Raw genomic sequence first — 21,450 nt, 5'->3', positions numbered from 1 at the left:
AGCAGCACCACCAAATGACTGTCCCTGGCTGGGAGCTGCAGGTGCACTGGGAACCGGGAGCTGCACGAGGCCTCAGAGCAGGGGCCGTGAGTTGCCAAACCCTTCTGCCTGTGCAGTGGTGCTGGAACCCAGTCACTGCCCAAGGGGAGCAGGAGAGACTTGCCCACCCTCCTGCGGGCTTGACCAGAGCCAGGAGGAACGAAGACACCGCCCTGACTTCTAGCCAGTTCCCCCAACAGCAGTTGCTCCTTATACAGCATGCCTGGGGCTGTAAATCTAGCCTATTAAGGCAATAAAGGAGCTGGTTCCAAAGTTTATCCCCTCTGATGCCAGTTTTTAGAAGGAGTTCCCCTCCCAAGATGTAGCCGACGTGGGGATCTCTGGTTAAGGGAAAAACAATGATGAACAACACACAAACATTTATACATAGAAATGAGCTTGCCTGGCCCTCCCCTTTGTGTGTGCAGGATCCAAGCTTCATTGCTAAAAAAAAAAAAAAAAGAAGAAGAAGAAGTAGAAAAGAAAAGAAAAAAAAAAGTGTTTAATAATTACCTTTGTTGACCTCTGTACCTTCTGGCTTCCTCCACTGCTGGGCACAAGACATGGCCATTCCTGGGTGCAGCCGTGCAGACGTGCAGACGCAGGCAGCAGCTGCACTGGGCAGCTCCCCGGACTCTCTAAGAGCAAGAGGCAGGTAAGGCCGAAGGGCGATGGGAAGGCTCCGCACCCTCCTGGCCAGGGCCCGAGAAGGACCTTATTTAGAGAGAGGGTCCGGGAAATGAACAGCAACCAGCTCAGCCTGGAGCCAAGTCTCCCTGGCATCTCCCGGCTGCAGAAGCATCCCTGCTGTGGGTCTGTCCCGTGTTGGGCACCTTCATCTGGGCAGGTGGTCATGGGGAAAACATTCCTTCCTTGGACTTGATTCTACTAAGGATATTCCAGGATGTTTAAAAATACTTCTTTTTACTTTTGGGTCGGGGGGTAGGGGGAGTTGGAGGTAGAATGACTTCGGGGCGTGTCACTGCTGGTGAGCAGGAGCTGACAGTGGGTCCCCCGAGGGGCTGGCGGGCCGCAGGGAAAATGCACAGGGGCCCCCTTCCCCGCGTGGCAGAATCTGCGGGGGTCAAGCAGGTTCTTAGTCCCAGGACCGAACAAATCATCCCTATGGGGTTGACAAGGGCACGTTGCAGAAACAGCAGCTAAGATGCTGCTTTTGGAGTAGGGCCCCACGGGCCAGGAGGGTCAGCCAGCAGAGGCCTGGTTGAGCCCGCATCTGCACTCATCCTCCTGTAGCGGGTGCTGAGTCAAGGCCCCTGCTCTCCTTGCAGCCTCCTAGAACTGGCAGGAGGGGGAAATGGAGGAGACAAGCCTGAGAAACAGGAGAGAGGATGAGAGGTCTGTCCAGAGTATCCAGAGTAAGGAACACAAGACCACAAGTCTCCAGAAGGAGGTAAGGTCATCCCTCAGCACTGGCCCTTCCTAGGTCAATGCGGTAAGCAGCAGTCCCAGTGAAGACCCCGCAAATCTCTGATCTGTAAAGCGCATCTCAAAGCAAACAGTTCCTGGGACTCCCCTCTCTCCTCCCTGCCAGTGAATTCAGCATTCTGCCGTGAGGTTAACCCATGTGTGTTTCTGCGCGCCGGGCGAGTGCCTGGAAGGGCTGGTGTTGGCTCAGACCCATGGCCTGGTCAGGGATGGCCAGAGAGGACCTCCTGATATTGGAGTCGCCTCTGTAGTGACTTCACCAAGTGTCTGCCCCTCTATGTGCCTTGTATTCCTTCAGTGACAGGAACTCGTTCCTCTTCAGGGAGTCTGGCAGGGGCGGTGAGTGTGACAAGGGTGTGACGTGGGTGATCGCTCTGAGGGGGAGTGTAGTAGCGGCTGGATTTGGAGGTGCCCACACCCCAGAGGTGGCCCGCGTCCCTCAGGGCTAGCACTGGGGCTGTAGGGGAGCTTTGGAGGCCAGGGAATGTAGACGGAATGGAGCTCCGTGCAGGCGGACGGGTGTGGAGAGACAGACTCGAGCTCACAGGATGAGAAGGGAGAGTCCGAACAGGATCAGGATGGCTTTGAGGGCCCCACGAGTGTGCTGAGCTCTGGGCAGAGCCTGCAAGAGCTCCCATGCCTGGCTGCAGAGGGGATGGAGGAGGGACTTGGGGGATGGCGTGGCTTGACTATGGGTTGGCCTGGGGTCTGGGCTCCCTAGGAGTTGGCTAATGAGTGTGGCTGCCCCCTGAAAAGCAAAGAGCTGACCCCAAGGTGTGTCCTCAACTCATCTCTAAACCCGGGCAGCTTCTGGGTGACTGTGGATCTCAGTGAGAGGGAGGATTCTTAGAGGGCTCCCAGGCTGGCCAGCCAAATGGGCTATTAGAGGAGAAAAGCCAAGACTGTCCCACTGGTGCACCCCAGCCCTGAATCCAGAATGGGACCTGACCCTGTTCCCGGGGCCTTCCCCAGTTGCGTGTGAACCCTTGTCTGCAAGCCACAGCTAAGGTCTTCCTTATTCACTGGGCTCTAACCCTGAGCGCAGCCTCTGTCCAGACAGGTGAGCACGTATGTTCACTTAGACTCCAGATTTGGGCCTGGTGGCTGCTGAGGGCTGACATAGGGGCCTGAGTCACACATCTCCCTTTAAAAAAGGTTTTTTTCCCCTTAACTCATGTATAATTCATGTCCAGATCTTCAGTGCTCAGTTTGATGAATTTTGACAAACAGATTGCCTGAGAAAATTCCCTCTTGCTGCTTCCCAGTCGGGCCCCCCTGGCCCTCAGTTTCCTTTCCTGTGAATTAGTTTTGTCTGTTCCCAAGCGTGCTAGGAATGTCGCTGTATGGTCTAGGTCTGAGCTGGGGCCTGTTGGTAGGAAGCTCAGACCCTGCAAAATGCCATCAGAGAAAGTTCATGGCCCCGGAGTGTTCCGGTCCCTGGAGGCCTTGGTTTCTCCCCCAGTCCCCACCACTGCTCCCCAGGAGGCCCCTGGCCCAGACCAGAGCCTTGACATCATTGTTTGCTAAACCAGCCTTTAAAACCTTCTGGGTTGGGGGGCGCCTGGGTGGCTCAGTGGGTTAAGCCGCTGCCTTCGGCTCAGGTCATGGTCTCAGGGTCCTGGGATTGAGTCCCGCATCGGGCTCTCTGCTCAGCGGGGAGCCTGCTTCCCTCTCTCTCTCTCTGCCTGCCTCTCCAACTACTTGTGATTTCTCTCTGTCAAATAAATAAATAAATAAAATCTTTAAAAAAAAAATAAAATAAAAATAAAAAAAAATAAAACCTTCTGGGTTGGGACGCCTGGGTGGCTCAGTTGGTTAAGCAGCTGCCTTCGGCTCAGGTCATGATCCCAGGGTCCTGGGATCGAGTCCCACATCAGGCTCCTTGCTCGGCAGGGAGCCTGCTTCTCCCTCTGACTCTGCCTGCCTCTCTGTCTGCCTGTGCTCACTCGCTCTCTCTCCCTCTGTCTCTGACAAATAAATAAAATTCTAAAAAAACAAACAAACAAACAAACAAAAAACACCTTCTGGGTTGCTTTGTCGAGTGTAGTCAGGGTAGAGGTCGGGAGCATGGAACTTGAGCTGGGTGTGCCTGCATGTGAGTGACCTTTCTGTGCCTCCGTGTTCTCCTCTGTCAAATGGGGGTGACGAGGGCATACCCAGCTCACGAGGCTGTGGGGGATGAATGGACTGGAGGTGAGCCAAGCTGGGTGTTAACTACTACAGCAGCACTGGCAGGAGGTGCCTGCCACACTGGTCGCACCCAGGGAGGGGACTGGGGAGAGGGCTGGGCTGGTGAATGCCTTTCCCCTCCCCTACACCGCAGGTGGGCCTGCTCAGCGGCATCTGCATCATCGTGGGCACCATCATCGGCTCTGGGATCTTCATCTCCCCCAAGTCTGTGCTCAGCAACACAAACGCCGTGGGGCCCTGTCTCATCATCTGGGCAGCCTGTGGGGTCCTTGCAACACTGGGTAATGAGGAACGCCCCTTCCTGGCAAGCTCCCGGTGGTAGGTAGGGACAGGCTGTGTGGGCACCCTCTGTGCCCTGGCCTGGTCATTGCTAGGGTCCCTTTCAACACCAGTGGCCACTAGTGTAGATTGGGCTGCGCCGACATGAGCCCCGGCTAGAACTTAGGGCGGTCTGATGAGAGAGCCATGGTGGCCCTGTGGGCACGGCCCCAGAGGGGAGGGGGCTCCCTTGGACCAGTGCAGCACTTTACCGGGGGCCGTGGGGGTCCCTTCCTCTGTGTTCCAGGGGCCCTGTGCTTTGCAGAGCTTGGTACAATGATCACCAAGTCCGGGGGCGAGTACCCTTACCTGATGGAGGCCTTCGGGCCCATCCCCGCCTTCCTCTTTTCCTGGACCAGCCTGTTCGTCATCAAGCCCACATCCTTTGCCATCATCTGCCTCAGCTTCTCCGAGTATGTCTGTGCGCCCTTCTACGCAGGCTGCAAGCCCCCCGAGGTCGTCGTGAAGTGCCTGGCTGCTGCTGCCATCTGTAAGTCCCTGCGTGTGACACCCTGGGCGGTGGGCACGAAAGACCTGAGGGGGTGACGTGGGGAGAGGGGCCCGGCCACTTCCACAGCGCGGGCATGCTCGAGGCATGAGGCGGTGGAGAGGGCAGGCTCGGGCTCCTGGGGAAGGAGGAGATGCTGGGCCCAGGGGCGTACCACGTGCCCCCGCTCTGGCTTGTTCCAGTGCTCATCACCACAGTGAACTCACTGAGCGTGCGGCTGGGGAGCTACGTCCAGAACATTTTCACGGCAGCCAAGCTGGTGATTGTGGCCGTCATCATCATCAGCGGCCTGGTCCTCCTGGCCCAAGGTGACCGCGGCCGGAGGTGGGAGTGGGGGCGGGTGCCGCTGGCACAGCCTTGTCCTCCCAAGGCCGTGCTCCCAGGCCTATCTCGCTGGAAGCCCCGCAGGAGTTCAGCAGAAAGCAGCTGTGCTTTCCCTGCTTTCCAGAGTTTGTGTGATAACCTGAAGTCACGGGGCGAGCCCTTCTGTTGCAGGGAGATGAGACAGGGCCCCCGTCTGGTCCTCTGACACCCACGATTCACTGTTTGGCTTCATTACAGGAAATACAAGGAATTTTGAGAATTCTTTTGAGGGCGCACAACTATCTGTGGGAGCCATCAGTCTGGCATTTTATAATGGACTCTGGGCGTACGATGGATGGTAAGGCCCTCTGAGATGTCACACGCATCTGGTCGGGGTGCCCCAGGCTACTAGACTGAAACCAAGGAGAGCAAGGATCCTTCCCTCTGGGATGTGGGGGGACCCTAACGTTCACCTCGTCTTTTGTTTAGCACCTGCATCCCGCTTCTGTTCTCCTTGGACCCCACAGACACCAAAACCCCTGCCCCTTCCCCAGCCCCACAGAGTGGCCCGAGGGCAGGCGGCGGTGAGCCTGGGCCAGAAGCGTCGTCAGACACAGACGGGCTCTGCGGAACGGGAGGCCGTCAGGGCTGCCCAGGCACTCGACACGGCAAGAGTGTTCTGCAGCCTTTGCATTTCAGCTTTGGAAATACAAGGAAGAAGTGACCCTCTGTGACACTGGTCTTCCCCTCATGAGAAACAGCTTTCATTGTCCTTTCAGACAGCGAACAATCCAGTTTTTCAAAGCAGCCTGGGGACTCATGACTCCCGATAATTCTGGCAAATTCCCACGGTTCCCACAGAGGGCAAGGACTTCTCACTGACAGACCCACAGACCCTTGGGAGCCCCATCATCACCAGGGCTTTCTCTGAAAGCAATTCCCCGGAATTCCTGCCGGAGGATTTTCTCTGTGGTGGAGCGTCTGAAATGAGGCCAGCCTTTATGGTGTGTTTCACGATCTAAGCAAAGAAGGTCCAAGTTAGGTCACTGACTCATGTTACTTTTCTTTGCCTAGGAATCAACTCAATTACATCACAGAAGAACTTAGAAACCCTTTCAGGTAAGAAAGCCGAGTCACATGGGAGACAGTGGGGCTGGCAAGCACATTTCTCTTCCCCATGCAAAAAGCAGACCCTCTTCCAGGCTGTGAATGGTTTCTGCACGCTCATTAGAGTTTGCTTGTGCTTTGGGCCATGGAAAAGTCACTGGGAGGTTGGATGGACCCCAACTTTATCTCAGCTTGATTTTTGCTTTATGAACCTTTCAGCCTCACCGCCCTGGAGTCTGAGAGTTCTTTCTCGTCAGACAGTGTCACATCCCACAGCCCTTGCTGTGACACCTGGGACCCCCAGCCCACCACAGGGAGAGGTGGAGGGCTGGCCGGGAGAGCGGGCAGAAAGGACAGGACAGAACCAACAGACTTGCGAGGCTCTCATGGGGTGCTCCAGTCTGACCCTGAGTCCCTGCCCCTCCCAGAAACCTGCCCTTGGCCATCATCATCGGAATCCCACTGGTGACGGGCTGCTACATTCTCATGAATGTTTCCTACTTCACTGTGATGACGCCCACCGAGCTCCTGCAGTCACAGGCGGTGGCCGTGGTGAGTCCCCGGAGTCTGGGCAGGAGGCTGCTGGGGTCTGTAGGAATTCACAAATGCCCAAGCTGAGGTGCCTTCAGGGGATGAGGGAAATAATCGTCTAGGACTCGGGCAGACTGAGCAGTTTGGGGCCGCGGCAAAGACCCACCTGAGGAGAAAGGCCACCAGTAGGTGGCCTTCCGGTTGGGTGTGTGGCCTGGTGCTGGCCCGGAATGCAGGTGGAGCAGGGCGGGATTGCACGAGGGGTGGGGTTTGGACAGACACAGAGACAGATGAGAAAGGGCAGGGGAGTGGTCAAAGGAGGGAATTGTAGTAACTGGGGAAATTAAGCTGGGCAAGGAGGGTCTCAGTGACAAGGGGGTGGGGATGAGAGTCAGCAGGAAAGGCAGGAGGTCCACGTGCTGGGGGCCTTGTGGCGCTGGGGTGGGACAGGACATGAACTGCAGACAGGCGACAGGGATGGGGAGCAGGGAGAGATGTCTTGGTCACGACGAGATCACTGACCATGAGGACAGGAGGTTAAGGTGCAGGGAGAACGTCTGTCTGAGTAAGGAGGTCAAGGAAGCAAGAGGCTGGGGTGTTGGAAGGACATTGAAATGATGAAAAATTAGGACAGGGAGGGGTGGAGAGGAGATTCTGTTACTCTGTGTTAGAAGGTCAGGGAGGGACAGTAAAGCATCCCTCAAACTGAGAAGGCACTTGGAGACAAAAATGAAGCACGGACTCCTATAGTTCATAAGTGGTTCTGTTCAGGGTAACCTCTGGATGGGGGATCAGGCACAGGTTGATCTAGGCTCAGTTCAGTTATCCTCCCCAAAGTTTGGACCTTAGTCCCAAGATGTCATGGAGTGAGGTGGTACGCAGAAGGACATTGTGGTGACAGCAAAGGGCTAGCAGGCACCCCCGCGGACAGCCAACCTGCAGTTACATCTTATGGTGCCACCTGTGCACCAGGAAGGGGAAAGACTATGTTCTAACAGAATCCTGGGGGGCCAAAACAAGCCTCCCTGCATCTCAACCTTGGCAGGCATTTCTGAGATATGGATATTAATCCCCAAAGCCCTAAGAGAGGCCATCCAGCAAACATGAACGAGATGGAGAGCCAAGGATGGAGTCAGTATGGTCAGCTCTCCTGCACCACGGGGAGAAAGGCTAAGTTGTTTTCCTCCTGTGGGGTTGTCTACTTCCTCCTTTCCAGGAAGGGAGTCAGAGGCCATGTCCCCCAGGCAGGGCCAGCAGCTTCCCTGGGACCCACGGCTCCTGCAGGCCTTGCAAAACCCTCAGGACTTCTCTGCTTCTCTCTGCAGACATTTGGCGACCGTGTTCTCTATCCAGCCTCTTGGGTGGTGCCACTCTTCGTGGGCTTTTCCACCATAGGTGCCGCCAATGGGACCTGCTTCACGGCGGGCAGGTAGGGGACCCCCACACTCACCCTGGGGAGGGGGCGGACAGAGGGCAGCAGAGCCCGTCCCACATTTGAGGAAGACAAGACTTAGGGTGAAAGTCCATAGGGTGCTGCCAGGCATAAAGAAAACCTAAAGTCTAACTGGAATTTGACTAAAAACTTAAAAAAAAAAAAAAAGGAAAGAAAGAAAACCCAGAGTCCTGGAAAGGGAGCAAAAAGCGTGGCCGAGCTTGCACACCGGCGCCGGGCATGGTGGCCCCACGGAAGCGAGCCTCTACACTCCTCAGGAGGGAGCAGCGCCCCCAACTTTAGCACAAGGTCGAGCTTGGGGACACAAGGTGACAGGCACACCGGTGGTACTTTTCACCTTGTCCTGTTTGTCCCATTTGGATAGTTCTTGAACATCTTCTCCTGTGAATACATTATCGAGATCAGAGAGTAACAGTTTATGTTTTCAGGCCAGGGAAGTCTGTCACACCCAGCTGTCCCTGTAGCACGACAGCACACAGCTGTGGTTCTGGTCCTCTCAGACGTTACTCACACCAACAGGTGTAGCTCACCAGCCCCACAGCTGTCAGACCATCCTGCCCTAGGACCGTTAGCGGCTGTGTTGGATTCCATTTGACGATGTAGCACAATTTCACATAACCTCAGCTCGTGGGCTGAGTGGGGCTTGTTTTCATCAACACTGCCACAGGGAACATTCTAGAACATGTCTTTGCCCAGTTGTACGGGGTTCTGAATGGATCGATTTCTGAGAGTGGAATTGTTGAGGATTTCACACTGGCATGCCATAGACCACAAACTCGTTCTTCTGCAGCTGTGCCAAAGCACAGGCTGCTTGTCCAGCAACTCCCCTTCCTCAGAAGTGTTCGGCTATTCTGGGTCCTTTGCCTTTCTAGATGAATTTTAGAATCTGCTTGTCAGTTACTACAGTGAGGCTTTCGGAGATGCTGATCAGGGCTGTGTTGAACCTGCAGGTCAGTCCGGACAGGGCTGCCGTTTCAGTTGTATTGAATATTCTAATCTAAGGGCAAGGACCCTTTCCCTTTATTTAGATCTTAATTTTTTTCAAAAATATTTTGAGTAGTTTCAGTATATGGCTCTTGCATACATTTTGTCAGATGCATTCCAAAATCTCATATTTTGGGGGCACCTGGTTGGCTTAGTTGGTTGAGCGTCTGCCTTCAGCTCAGGTCTTGGTCTTGATGTCCTGGGATCCAGCCCTGAGTCAGCTCCCTGCTCAGCGGGGAGTCTGCTTCTCTCTCCCTCCCCCTGGCTCATGCTCTCTCTTGCACTCACTCTCTAATAAAAAAAAATTATTTTCATATCTTTTGCACTATTATAGATGGTATTTAAATTTCAGTTTCTGGTCAAACACAATTTCAGTAGCTCTACTGAGGTTTAAATACCATAAAACTCACTTTGCAATTATATAGTTCAATGATTTAAGTAAACTTTTAAAGCTGTGCAAATGTCCTCACAGTCCAATTCTAGAACATTTCCATCATCCCAGAAAGTTCACTGCCACCCAACTGCAGTTCACCTCCCCTCCAGCCCTAGACTACCACTGACCTCCTCCTGTGTCTGTAACTTTGCTTTTTCTGGACATTGGATTTAAATGGAATGATGCTCTATGTCATTTGCATCTGGCCTTTTTCACGTAGCTTATTATTTGTGAGGTTCGTCCGTGTCATAGCACATGCCTGCTCATTCCTTGTAACTGCTGAATTGTCTTCCCTTACATGGATATACCATGTTCTGTTTCTCCTTCCACCAGCTGGTGGAGGCTCGCATTGCTTCCGGGCTATGACGACCAACGCTGCTGTGAGCGTTGACACACGTGTTTGTGTGCACATATGTGTTTCTCTTAGGTAGTGGGGCTCTAGAAGTGGGGCTTGGTTGCTGGCTCATATAGTCACTGCTATATGAGCAGAGACTGCTCTACTGTTTTCTAAGTGGTTGTTCCATTTTAATTTCCGTAAGCCATCCATGAGCATTCTAGTTTCTCCACATCTTTCTAGTGGCTATTAGTCGTGTTGTTGTGGCTTTAACTGCATTTCCCTAGTGACTAGTGACACTGGGCGTCCTTTCTTGTGCTGATTAGCCGTTCATCCATCTTCTGATGAAATATCTATTCAAATCTTTTGTTCACTTTATAAATTGAGCTGTTTGTCATCTTATTGAATTGTAAGAATTCTTCACATATTATGGGTACAAGTCCTTTGTCAGGTATCTGACTTGCACATATTTTCTCTCAGTCTGTGGCTTGTCTTCTCTCTTACTGGCGTTTTTGAAACATGCATGTTTTTAACTTTGACAAAGCTCAGTTTATTTTTTCTTCATAGGTAATGCTTTTGTTGTCATACCTATAAGGCTTTGTGCAACCCAAGGTCACAAAGATTTTCTGTTTTACCCTAGAAGTTTTTTTTAAATAGTTGTAGTTCTCACACTTAGGTTTCTGATCCATTCTGAATTAATTCTGTATAGTTCTGGACCTGTGCAGCTTGAGGTTGGCCAGAATTATGACTTTATGTTAGATAGAATTTTTGTGGGGTCACGTCCAAGATTTTTGCTTCCTGCCGCGTTTTCTTTGTCACACAGACAAACATTCCTCCTTTCAAGAATACTCACCTGTGTTTTCTTCCGGCATTTTACTTTAGCTCTTTGATCCGTCTGGAATACATTTTGGTAGGAGGCATAAATCTCACTTTTCCCCCTCAACCCTCTATCTGTTGTCCAGATTTTATTGATAGTCTGTCCTTTCTCCTCCTGGTTTGAATGCAACCATTACGCCCAGCGTGCGGACTTCACTCTGCTTCCCGGTGGGCCCCATGCTTTTGCTGTCACCATGTGTAGGGATGCTTCCCAAAGCCCTTCAGGCTGAAGAGGTGGGAGAACCACTGCTCTCTGCCTGCTCAGCCCTCTCGCCACATTCAGAATGACTGTGTCCAGTTCCAAAAGTCCCGCTTGCTTTCTGAGCCCATGGACTTGCCATACATTTGATTTGCGAGCGCGGAGGGGTTTGAAGCATGAGGTCCCAGCACCACCATCTGGTGATTCCTTCCTCCTAGTTTCACTGGCTTGTTCTGGGAACTAGTTGCCATGTTTATGTCGTTTTCAAAGTTCGAATTTTGTATTTTTTTTTAAAGATTTTATTCATTTGAGAGAGAGACAGAACACAGGGAAAGAGGGAGAGGGAGAGGGAAAAGCAGACTCCCCACTAAGCTGGGAGTCCGACATGGGGCTCCGTCCCAGGACCCAGAGATTGTGACCTAAGCCTAAAGGCAGACGCTTAATTATCTGAGCCACCCAGTGCCCCTCAAATATGTAGTTTTAAATAGACAAACCCTTTTGGCTTTTGTCTTCCTGACTTCTGGTTTTATCGTATTGTAGTCAGAGTGTGGGATCTTTATGATCTCACCTCTTTAGAAGCGTCCCACCTTCTCTCTTGTGGCTTTACTGCGGTTTTTATAAATGGGTCTTGAAAATAAGGTGTATTGTGTTCACATTCTTGATTTTTACATCAGTTATCAAGCTTGTGCCTTGACTGTTCAAACCTTCTGCTCTCGGTGGATTTGTCAAGTTTGGCCTTCTGTGTTTCAAGGGCTCTTGTTCTCGGTAGATGGCTTCTGTTTTCAGTGAGAACTCGTTTTGCCTTAAATTCTGTTTTGTCCCATATTGCTCTTGAGGACTCCGCAGGCTCCAGGCTGCTGCTTCAGGTAACCATCGCACCTTTGTGTCTCCCACCCTCGGCATCATGGGGCTTTGGCTTATGTCTCTTTCAGCAACCCCCAGGTTGTCTCCAGCCCAGGTGAGCGGCAGCTGATCACAGTTGATGTGATTGCCTTTACAGTGGGATTTATTTCCAACATAGTATGTTTTCTTGGCTTTTGAAAAATCTTTTCTTTTCCTTCCCCAAAGATTTTATTTATTTATTTGACAGAGAGAGAGAGAGATCACAAGTAGGCAGACACAAGTAGGTGTCCCGCTGAGCAGAGAGCCTGAGTCAGGGCTCGATCCCAGGACCCTGGGATCATGACCTGAGCCGAAGGCAGAGGCTTAACCCACTGAGCCACCCAGGTGCCCCGGCTTTTGAGAAATCTTATCCTGATTTATTATCCATCAAATGTCCTTTCTCTTTTCTGCTGATGTGGCTTTTAGCAATTACCCTTCAAATTTAACTCGAATCCCTTACGGAGTCTATCAGCATCTCCATTCTCCTCCCTCTCCTGCAAGGGCTCCCCCTTTTGCATGGTCCAAAAGATCAGCTACCCCTGGTCAATAAACCCACCCCTCCAAGAATAAGTTCATCATGACAAGAATTAAAAATGTATGTACTTTTGTTTTAGCCTTTTGTCTTTATTATTGGCAGCAAACATTACAAATAAAATGTTTAGAGTTTTGTTTGAAAAAAAAAATGTATGTACTTACATCCATACCAGCATGTTTTACTGCTGTTCCCTTAACATTGCTTCTTCAATCAACTCCTTCGGTGTTTAACTTCTTTCTTTCTGTCAGAGTAGAAGTAATAGTGTCCAGTGAGGATCAGAGAACAGAAAATGTTGCAGTTAATGTTCACCTACAAATGTATTTATTTTGCTACGAGTCCTGAATGACAGTTGATCTATGGAGCCCTGGAATCTAAAAACCAGTGTTCCTCGTCGCTTTGAAAATAGTCTCATGCCATGTCTGCTGTGGCTCTGGTTATCCAAATTTTGTAGTTAAACTTTTAAATTGGAAACTTAAATTTTTTTCCCTTCACCCTAATGTGTGTATCTGAGTATGTTTTTATCTCAAGCTGGATTTAATGTGAAAGCTGTTTTTCCAGTTCCTGAAAGCTCTCTACTCTTCAATTTTGCCTTACCCCATTCAACATATTCAGGCTTCTTCCTCTTTCTTTTCTCAATTTCCTGTCTATATTTTCCATTTCTTTACCCTTCAAAACTCAGATCTAGTTGGGTTTTGGGGTTTTTTTTATGATTTTATTTATTTATTTAGAGACAGAGTGCGAGTGGGGAGAGAGGCAGAGGGAGAGGGAGAGAGAAACCCAAGCGCACTCCATGCTGAGCATGGAGCCTGACGTGGGAATTGATCTCATGACCCTGAGATCATGACCTGAGCTAAAATTATGAGCCAAACACCCAACTGATTGAGCCACCCAGGTGCCCCTCTTGGATCTAGTTTCTATGTGTTTTTTCATTTTGAACCTAGTTTAACAGTTGATTACATTCTTAAATTATGGTAATTTTTTAAAAATTGTTTCCCCCTCTTTTTCCTTTCTTTAATATTTTAAACGTAGTCTTTCAGATTACTGAATCACCAGGAGTTCTTAGGAGTGGGGGTGGGGGGACTAAGCCATTTGTTTGCATCTGCTGACCCACCCCTAATTCATCTTATGGGTTTTTTTTTTTTTTTTTAATGTGGAAATTCTGTGCAGCGTGGATTTAGGAAGGTGCCAGGTGCCTCTGTGTTTGCCTCTGTCAGCGGCTCCAAGCAGGGGGTCTGCTGGCCCTGCTCTGGTTGTTCCCTTATGTGAAAGCGTAACTTCGAGGACACAAAGTAGGTGTCTCCTCCTGAAAGTCCCCCCTGCAAACCCCAAGCCAGCCCCCTGCTCTCGCCTATTGTAGGTGACCCACGGCACCGGGATGCGCTGCTCTTGGGGGGCGTTTAACCACCTCACTCACGTCCCCAGAATTCACTCACCTCCCACTGAAGACGCCAGGTTCCAATTCAGTCCATCTCCCCGCGGTTTTGGTAGTGATGCCCAGTGATGGCACAACAGCCTGCGCGTCCATCCACCGGGGCTCCATTACTGCTTTTTCAGACTTGTGTACGTGGCTGGCCGAGAAGGCCATATGCTCAAAGTGCTCTCCTACATCAGCGTCAAGCGCCTGACTCCAGCCCCTGCCATCATCTTTTATGTAAGTATGAATCCTGGAGCAGATACCCCCTTAAAGGCAGAGGGGCCCCAGAGGAACCCGGTATCGCTAAGCCCCATGGTTTTCACGTGGCCCAGGCTCCCCACTCCTTGACATGAAACAGGTCAAAAAGCCTATAACAAGTCAAACGTCGCCCAACACGTCTGCTCCTTTTCCTGAATTTGTCCATAGAAATCACTGTTTGACTCTTCCAACCTTCTAACTTCTACACTCGTGCATGTCCATCTATCTGTATGTCTGCATCCCTGGAAACAAGCTGTACAGACACCAGCAGCTTACATGGGGAGAGAATAAGGCATTTATGAGGCAGCTGCTGGTAGGTGCTTCTCCTTACAAGCCCATAACTGAGATGTCATGGCGTCCTTGTGCAGTAAAGGATGTCTCTTGACATCCTCCAGTTGGAGTTTCTCAGTGGGGGATAGTCCTTGGTTGTGTGCCACTGTGCCTGGCACCTATGGACCAGCCAAGCCCACCCAGCCATGGGGCCAGGCTCCTTCCACCCCCAAAGGAGAAGCACTATCCTCCATCAGCCTACTCCCTTTGAAGACGAGGAGAGGCCTCCTGAGACAAGGCCCAGGCCACGCACCTAAGGCAGGTCCAGACCAGGCTGAGCCCAGCTGGGTGTGGCAGCAAAGCCCAGACCCCTTCCCCTGATGACTCTCTGGCAGAAACACCATCAGAAAGCGGGCGCGATATACATGTGTATTCTTTTCTCCCCCGCTTGAAATGGCAACTTTCAAGGGTCACAGATTTTCCAAATCCTTCCATCAGTCTTCAGGGAGAACATGCACCATAGCCAAAGCCTGATTTAACCCCAACTGTACCAGGATGCAGAGCTTTCTTTCATGCTGACATGTTCACCCACAGGAAACACTGCTGCTTCAGTTTCCTATGAGGGGACAGGAATCCTGTTTTTATGTACTAGTGACCTAAAAATTCACTTTTCCTTCCACTAGGGTATCATAGCAACGATTTATATCATCCCTGGTGACATAAACTCACTGGTCAATTACTTCAGTTTTGCCGCATGGCTGTTCTATGGCCTGACAATTCTGGGATTGGTGGTGATGAGGTTTACAAAGAAAGACCTGGAAAGGCCTATCAAGGTAGGTTTTGTGTCCCAAATATCACAAGTGGCTTTTTTTAAAAAAAAGATTTTAATTTATTTGACAGAGATCACAAGTAGGCAGAGAGGCAGGCAGAGAGAGAGGGGGAAGCAGGCTCCCCTCTGAGCAGAGAACCCAATGTGGGGCTTGATCCCAGAACCCTGGGATTATGACCTGAGCTGAAGGTAGAGGCTTTAACCCACTGAACCACCCAGGCACCCCAAGTGGCTTTGATTTCTTGAAATTGATTAAAAGTAACTACCTGAAAATCTAGGGGCATGCTTTCTATTTCCAATCTGACTCTACTCTTCACCTGAACATCACAGCAAGGGGAGCTTGCTCCTGAATTCTGACCCCAGACCCATTCCTGTGTGGGCAACCACTAATAATCTGTATCTGCAAACTGGGGTTCCCTGCCACCTCCCTGCACAGCTGGAAGGGGTCTATATGCCAATGTAAGAATTCGTTTTGTTTTGCTTGTGTTTTATTAACAACTGTACTACTGAAGATAAAAGAACAAGGTAGGAAGGCTGAGGGCTTAAGTAAATAGGACAACAACAGGATAATGCCTTTAGCTTTAGGATTTCATTTCAGAAATGTGCCTAGTGGCCTTTCTGGCACTGTAGCTTGACTGTAACCAAGTCCCCGGAGTCAGCTGGGAAATGGAGTTTGGCAGTTCCACTTCAAACAGGGCATCGGGCAGCCAAAAATCACACTAGTAGAATAGAGTTTTCATCTGCACAAAACCTCTCAAGCAAAACAGATTTGAGAGAAAATAATGAAGTTAGGGAAAGAAGGTTCTAACACATGTATAATTGGAGGTTCTGAAGAAGAAAACAGAAGCAACAGAATTTTTTAAAAAAGATTTATTTATTTGAGGAGGTGGGGGCTGAGAGAGAATGAGAATGAGCAGGGGAGCGGGGAGAGGGAGAGAGAACCCTCAAGCAAACTCCCCAGTGAGTGAGGAGCCCAATATGGGGCTCAGTCCCAGGACCCCAAGATCATTACCTGAGCTGAAATCAAGAGTTGACCACTCAACCAACTGAGCCCCCCCCAGGCCTCTCAAGGCAGAAGAATTCTTCAGAACTGTAATCGAAGAAATATTTCCGAGGCAGGTGAGAGAGTGGGAGGGGACCGTGAAAGGAGGGGGCCAGAACCACATACCAGAAGGCATATGGCATCCCTGAAGAATCTGGACTAGAGGGGCGACAAGGAAGTATATTCTGATTAAATTATAGAGCTGTAAAAGACCAGGCTTTGGGTACCCTCTCCTCCTTTTGTGCCCTCTGCCAACCCCAATTCTCTCATAAAGGAAAGAAATGAACATAGGGATTGGGATTCCCATAAGCCACACTTCATACCCTGAGACAGGGGAGCATGTATGTGTGGTATTCAGAGACAGAAAATATAAGCCAAATTGGCCTCAAAAAATAAAGTGACCAAGGGGTGCCTGGGGGACTTAGTCAGTTGAGTGGCCAACTCTTGGTTTCAGCTCATGTCATGGTCTCAGGGTTGTGAGATCAAACCCTGTGTCGGGCTCTGTGCTCAGTGGGGAGTCTGCTGGAAATTCTCTCTCTCCTTCTCTCCCCGCTCTTAACAGATAAATCTTAAAAACAAAGTTATCAGTATGAAACACCTCAAGGTATGGATGGTTACAGGGACCTGAGTTCCTGACATGCGGCCCGTAGCAGTTTTGTCTGGGATGAACACCTTCAGGGTGACCGTGAACGCACATGGCCAGGTCATGACACCGTGTTCTTTGCAGGTGCCCATTGTCATCCCCATCCTGGTGACCATCGTATCTGTGTTTCTGGTCGTGGCCCCGATCATCAGCGAGCCCGCACTGGAGTATCTCTACTGTGTATTATTTATACTGAGCGGCCTGATATTTTACTTCCTCTTTGTCCACTATAAGTTTGGTTGGGCTCAGAGAATCTCGAGTAAGTACCGGCAGAAGGACTGTTCTCTTAGCACAGGGCAGATGGGCACCGCAACCCGCAACCGCACCTGTCGCCCCCTATCACGGGAGCTCATGTGGCTGGCAGATCTCACCTTCTCCGTGGGGCACCTCTGGGGTCCAGCTGGGGTCTCTGCCTTTGTTCCCATCAATTACTGTAAACAAGTAGGAAGGGAAATCACCATCTGCCTTTCCTTTTTTTTTTTTTTTTTTAAGATTTTATTTATCTATTTGACAGACAGAGATCACAAGTAGGCAGAGGCAGGCCGAGAGAGAGGAAGGGAAGCAGGCTCCCCGCTTGATGCAGGGCTCGATTCCAGGACCCTGGGATCATAACCTGAGCCGAAGGCAGAGGCTTTAACCCACTGAGCCACCCAGGCTCCCCTGCTTTTCCTTTTTATCACTGTACGATACATGAAATTGACCATCCTGATGATTTTCAAGTGTGTGGTTCAGTACTGAGTGGGTTCACACGGGTGTGCGTCCAACCTAGCACCAGCCTCTCCTGCCTGATACACAGACTCCTCAGAGGCCCAGCAGCATCCCAGAGACACCACACCCAGGACAGGGTTGGGCTGAGGGCACGAGCCTTCCCGTGCCAAAGTCCTAGCTCTTGCTCACCACTCAGCAATCCTGACTGCTCGCCACTGCAGGCCATTATGGGTTAGAAGTTCAACTACATTTCACTTTCAGTCAAGGGGTCTCAGCACAGCACGGGGATGTTCACGGTGCTGTACCCCGCACTACAGATTCAACCACGGTGTGGCACCAGCACCCCATAGCCATTGGGGACCAAGGCCATCAGTGATCCAACGCCTGAAGACCCGTTTCTCAGGCTCCTTCTCCCCGTACTGTTTCTACGAGGCAGGAACTGGGCCGCACACTTTCCCTCCGGATCTACACAGCAGCCACCCTGCGTTCATGGAGTAAATGTAAATCAACATCTGCCCCTTCTCCTTCAGCTTGTCTGAATGGAGAGCAGGGAAGGACATGCGTCCCTTCAGCACTCCTCTGGGGTTCATACACACACGCACACACACAACTCGGGTACAAAAGAGCAACACCTAACTGGAAGGTGGTGAGCTTGACCCTGAGACTTTGTTTAGACTGAGCCAGCAGGGGCGGGAAAGGCCTTTCTCTGGCCTGGCCCGTTCAGATCCCAGCGTGGCCTGCATTCCTCACCTGTGAAACCCGACAACAGCGTTACAATAAGCAAGAGCGCGCCTGTTTCATGCTGGTTAGCCAAGTGAAACCACACCCAAGATAGAGCTTTCTTATTTCCACCAGGGACTTTCTCCTTTCCTGAAAGAGTTCTCCCCACTGCCCAACCGCCTCACACTCTGATGGAAGGCCTAGGTGGAGACAGGAGAGCGGACACACTACTGTGGAAAGGAAAGTACATTCAGTGCTGGGAGAACAGCCACGTCCCCCTGCCTCTGACCATGAGCTTAGATCTGATCATATTGACAATCTGGCCAGAATGACCTAAAACCTCAGGGTAACAAAGTAGGTCTCAGTTTCTCAGCTTTAGAAAACTGAGCCAAGCTGCTCCCTACGAGAACTGGCTAGAAGCTGGAATTTAGGAGGCGAAAAGAACAAACAGTCTTTTAAGCAAGATGCAGGCTCAGTGCTTTCCAACTAAATATTCAACTTTCGGTCAGTGGTGGCAACATACGGACACAGAAGTGAGTCGTGCGTGTCTTCCCCTGAATACATTGCTTGGTGGCAGTGAAAACAGTTAGCAGGCTCCTCAGGCTTTCCTGGGAAAGAACTTCGCTCCGGAGAGCCCCTGTGGCTCCCAGCGTGGCTCTGCCTTCAGCGCATGTCCCCTGAGCGGGGCTCTGACAGAGGACACGGCCCCACAGGGCAGGAGCAATACCACTGCTCCCTGAGACGCCTGGCGATGCCAGCTCTTCATTCCGGCTCTCTAACCGCACTTTCTGGTCGGCTTTTCCCACAGAGCCAGTCACCATGCAGCTCCAGATGCTGATGGAAGTTGTGCCCCCAGAGGAGGCTCCAGAGTAACAAGCTCGGCCTCCCGCAGCCAAGGCCAAGCCGCCGTGAATTTACTTTTGTAAGCCATGTTTGTTGCTGTTTCTTCCTGATGTTTTTCCTTAAGAAAAAAATGTATTCAGATGTTATTTGTAGACATCCTCAGTTCCCTGGGTGGGGGTTCTAGAGAGAAGTGACAGGTGTCTGCTACAGCTGGCGGACGGAGATGTGGCAGCCGGGCTGGGTGGACTGCCGCCTGTGCTGGGACTCCTTACCAGGGGCAGGCCCGTCGCACCTACTCAAATAAAGGGCATTCTTTAAACCCAGTGACCAATAAGGTATATAAATATTTTATATAAAATAGGTAAAACTTTTGCTTTAATTGAAGTGGGTTTTTAACATACTGAAGTACCAGTGTTTTATGGCCTACTGCCCCCCCCCGAAATACTGAGCCCCCCGTATTTTACCTGGGACGTACGAGGCAGGTCTGCCCCAGGCTGCATGCGCAGCTGACCATCCCGAACCATCCGCAGCCTGGTCCCCACGACAGGAGCCACAGTCAGTGGTTGGCCTCGCAGGTCCCCCGCACTCCCTCCCCCGCCTTCACTGGCGCTCTGGTCAAACCAGAAAGGGAGGTAATGAATACAATTCTGTTTTACGTTCGGCACGCAGGGAAGATACAGTCTAAAATAAAGTGAAATGGCATATCTGTGAAAACACTGAAATTTTATTGACAGACTACAGAAGACCTTTATCCCATGACTGCCTCTGTGAGCAATGCTGGAAGCATAGGGACAACGGTACTTCTACTTTGCATTTCAGGAATTTTCCCCAAACACGAAGTCAATATGTATGAATGGAACAAAAAAAAATTGGTAATTGTTTACATTTCACAAGTCACTATGTCCTACAAAATGTTATTCAGAACTTCAGATGGTAAATTTAAATGTCTGAAACAAAGAAATCAAGATTTAAACATCTTGCCCAGCTCCCCACACGATTCCCCTCTGGCTGTTTCAAGAAGCAGAACCCCTGCCCCGATTTAGGCAGCTCTACTGCTTGCCCTTATTATTTGCTGTTTTACAAAAGAGTGAACATAAGCGAGTGTCCCTGGCAGGTGGCCAGCAATCACGAGGCAAGCCTGGGCCACTCAGGCCTGGCCACCTGTCCAGAGGCCTCCCCCAGAGGGAGCAAAATCTCTACCTACAGAAAGCGACACCTGCTGAGGACAAGAGCTCCGCGGAGTCAAACCTTTGCCAGACGGGGGGACTTCCAACCTCTGAAGAGCCTGCTCAACTTAGCCCAGAGAAAGGACAATCACCCCGTGTGCCAATCTGACACCCGCCGAGCAGCCGCCGAGCAGCCCCTGGGAGTCCTGGCGGCAGCTGCCCGGAGCCCAGGGCTGGCCTCAAGGTGCCGCTACCCAGCAGCACCCAGGGGCAGCCCCTAGAGCAGGGCAAGGCCACGCAGCGAGCAGAAAGTCTTATTTTACAGATGAGGAAACTGAGAGTCAGAGTGTGATCCCAACCTGCTCACGGGACATCCTGGTGACAGTATACCTTTTGTTCAAGTGGTGGCTTATCTACTGGGACATCTGTGTTTTCTGATGTATAATAAAAAAGTCTTGGGGGCAGCCACAATGGTCTCACTGGGTCACTGTTCTTTCCCGCCTCTAGGCAAAGCTGCTGACTCCTACTGAAGACAGACGCAGGGTTGACATTTCACTCCCTTCCGCAACTCTGCCAGTTAACATGGCAAGTCCGGCTCAGGGCGCCCCCGAGTTAGGGGCTGGTGACCGGACAGTGTTGTGAGCGGGGCAAGGGCTCCCCATACCCAGCTGTTCTGAGAGTCGCTTCCAGGCACCCCACGCATCCTCTTCCATTTCCACCAAAGATAAAACTTCTTCCTGTGTGCCCAGGACTGTGCTGGGCCAGGCGGGTCTCCAGAAGCTGTAGCTTTACCTTCACTCCTGGTCGACCCGTGGGTCGCGACCAGGCTCCTCAGATGACATCAAGTACAGGTCCATAGATCATTCTGTGGAGCCCAACCAGCTTAGGGTGGAGAGCATGAGACTGTCGGCCGGAAACCTCAATTTATATGCACAACACGAGGGTCTGGGCAAGGTACCAACCGGGTCTCCGTGCAGAAGTGAACAGACTAGCTTTGGGAAGGACGGTTCATCCCCCAAATGGCGCAGCACGCTCCCCCGTCACTCAGGATCAGCGTGCTGGAACAGGCTCCACGTGAGAGGCTGTGCCGGCCTGCGGGTGCAGGTGGACGGTGGGCCTGGGTCCGGCCAGCGCCCACCCCGCAAAGTCCCCGCAGCCCAACTCTCACCAGTACTAATCCCAGTGCCACAGGCTGACACCTGGTCAGAATTTATCCTGGAGTCAAAGGCAGGTCTGGCTGTAACTGTGCTTTCCTGAGCTCCCAGCCACACGGCGTGTCCATCTGTCCGCGTGCGGTTCGGGCCACCTTCCGGATCTGACTCGTGCTCATTCGCTCTCAATTCCGTCATCCTCCGACGGCTGCCCACTGCTCTCAGCCACCTCTGCCACCGTGCACGGCAGGTTTTTAGAATTCACAAC

At 51.3% G+C, this 21,450-nt stretch overlaps 2 protein-coding genes across 3 annotated transcripts in view; one reads left to right on the top strand and one right to left on the bottom strand.

Moving 5' to 3' along the window:
• Positions 1-567: 567 nt before the first annotated feature.
• SLC7A9 (solute carrier family 7 member 9) lies at positions 568-20,499 on the top strand. 2 transcript variants are annotated; one of them, XM_044256260.1, is made up of 14 exons: positions 568-694; positions 1,329-1,450; positions 3,809-3,956; positions 4,241-4,483; positions 4,684-4,809; positions 5,063-5,162; positions 5,879-5,923; positions 6,340-6,463; positions 7,768-7,871; positions 13,693-13,789; positions 14,764-14,913; positions 16,679-16,853; positions 18,831-18,944; positions 19,685-20,499. In XM_044256260.1, exons 2-13 carry the CDS (start codon positions 1,355-1,357, stop codon positions 18,893-18,895), a joined length of 1,473 nt encoding a protein of 490 aa, XP_044112195.1. In that variant the 5' UTR covers positions 568-694; positions 1,329-1,354; the 3' UTR covers positions 18,896-18,944; positions 19,685-20,499. The 2 variants fall into 2 exon arrangements, with proteins under 2 accessions (XP_044112195.1, XP_044112194.1); XM_044256259.1 differs by having other exon boundaries at positions 19,600-20,499.
• The window catches only part of TDRD12 (tudor domain containing 12), a 55,032-nt gene continuing 53,151 nt past the window's right edge, over positions 19,570-21,450 (bottom strand). The window contains exon 31 of the mRNA XM_044256258.1: positions 19,570-21,449. Within this exon, the coding sequence (XP_044112193.1) occupies positions 21,358-21,449 (92 nt within the window). The 3' untranslated portion in view covers positions 19,570-21,357. The remainder of the gene's footprint in view (position 21,450) is intronic.

Source organism: Neovison vison, chromosome 7, assembly GCF_020171115.1.
Source record: "Neovison vison isolate M4711 chromosome 7, ASM_NN_V1, whole genome shotgun sequence".
Taxonomy (NCBI): Eukaryota; Metazoa; Chordata; class Mammalia; order Carnivora; family Mustelidae; genus Neogale; species Neogale vison.
Note: the sequence above shows the minus strand (reverse complement) of the source record. Positions and strands in the feature narration are given on the sequence as shown.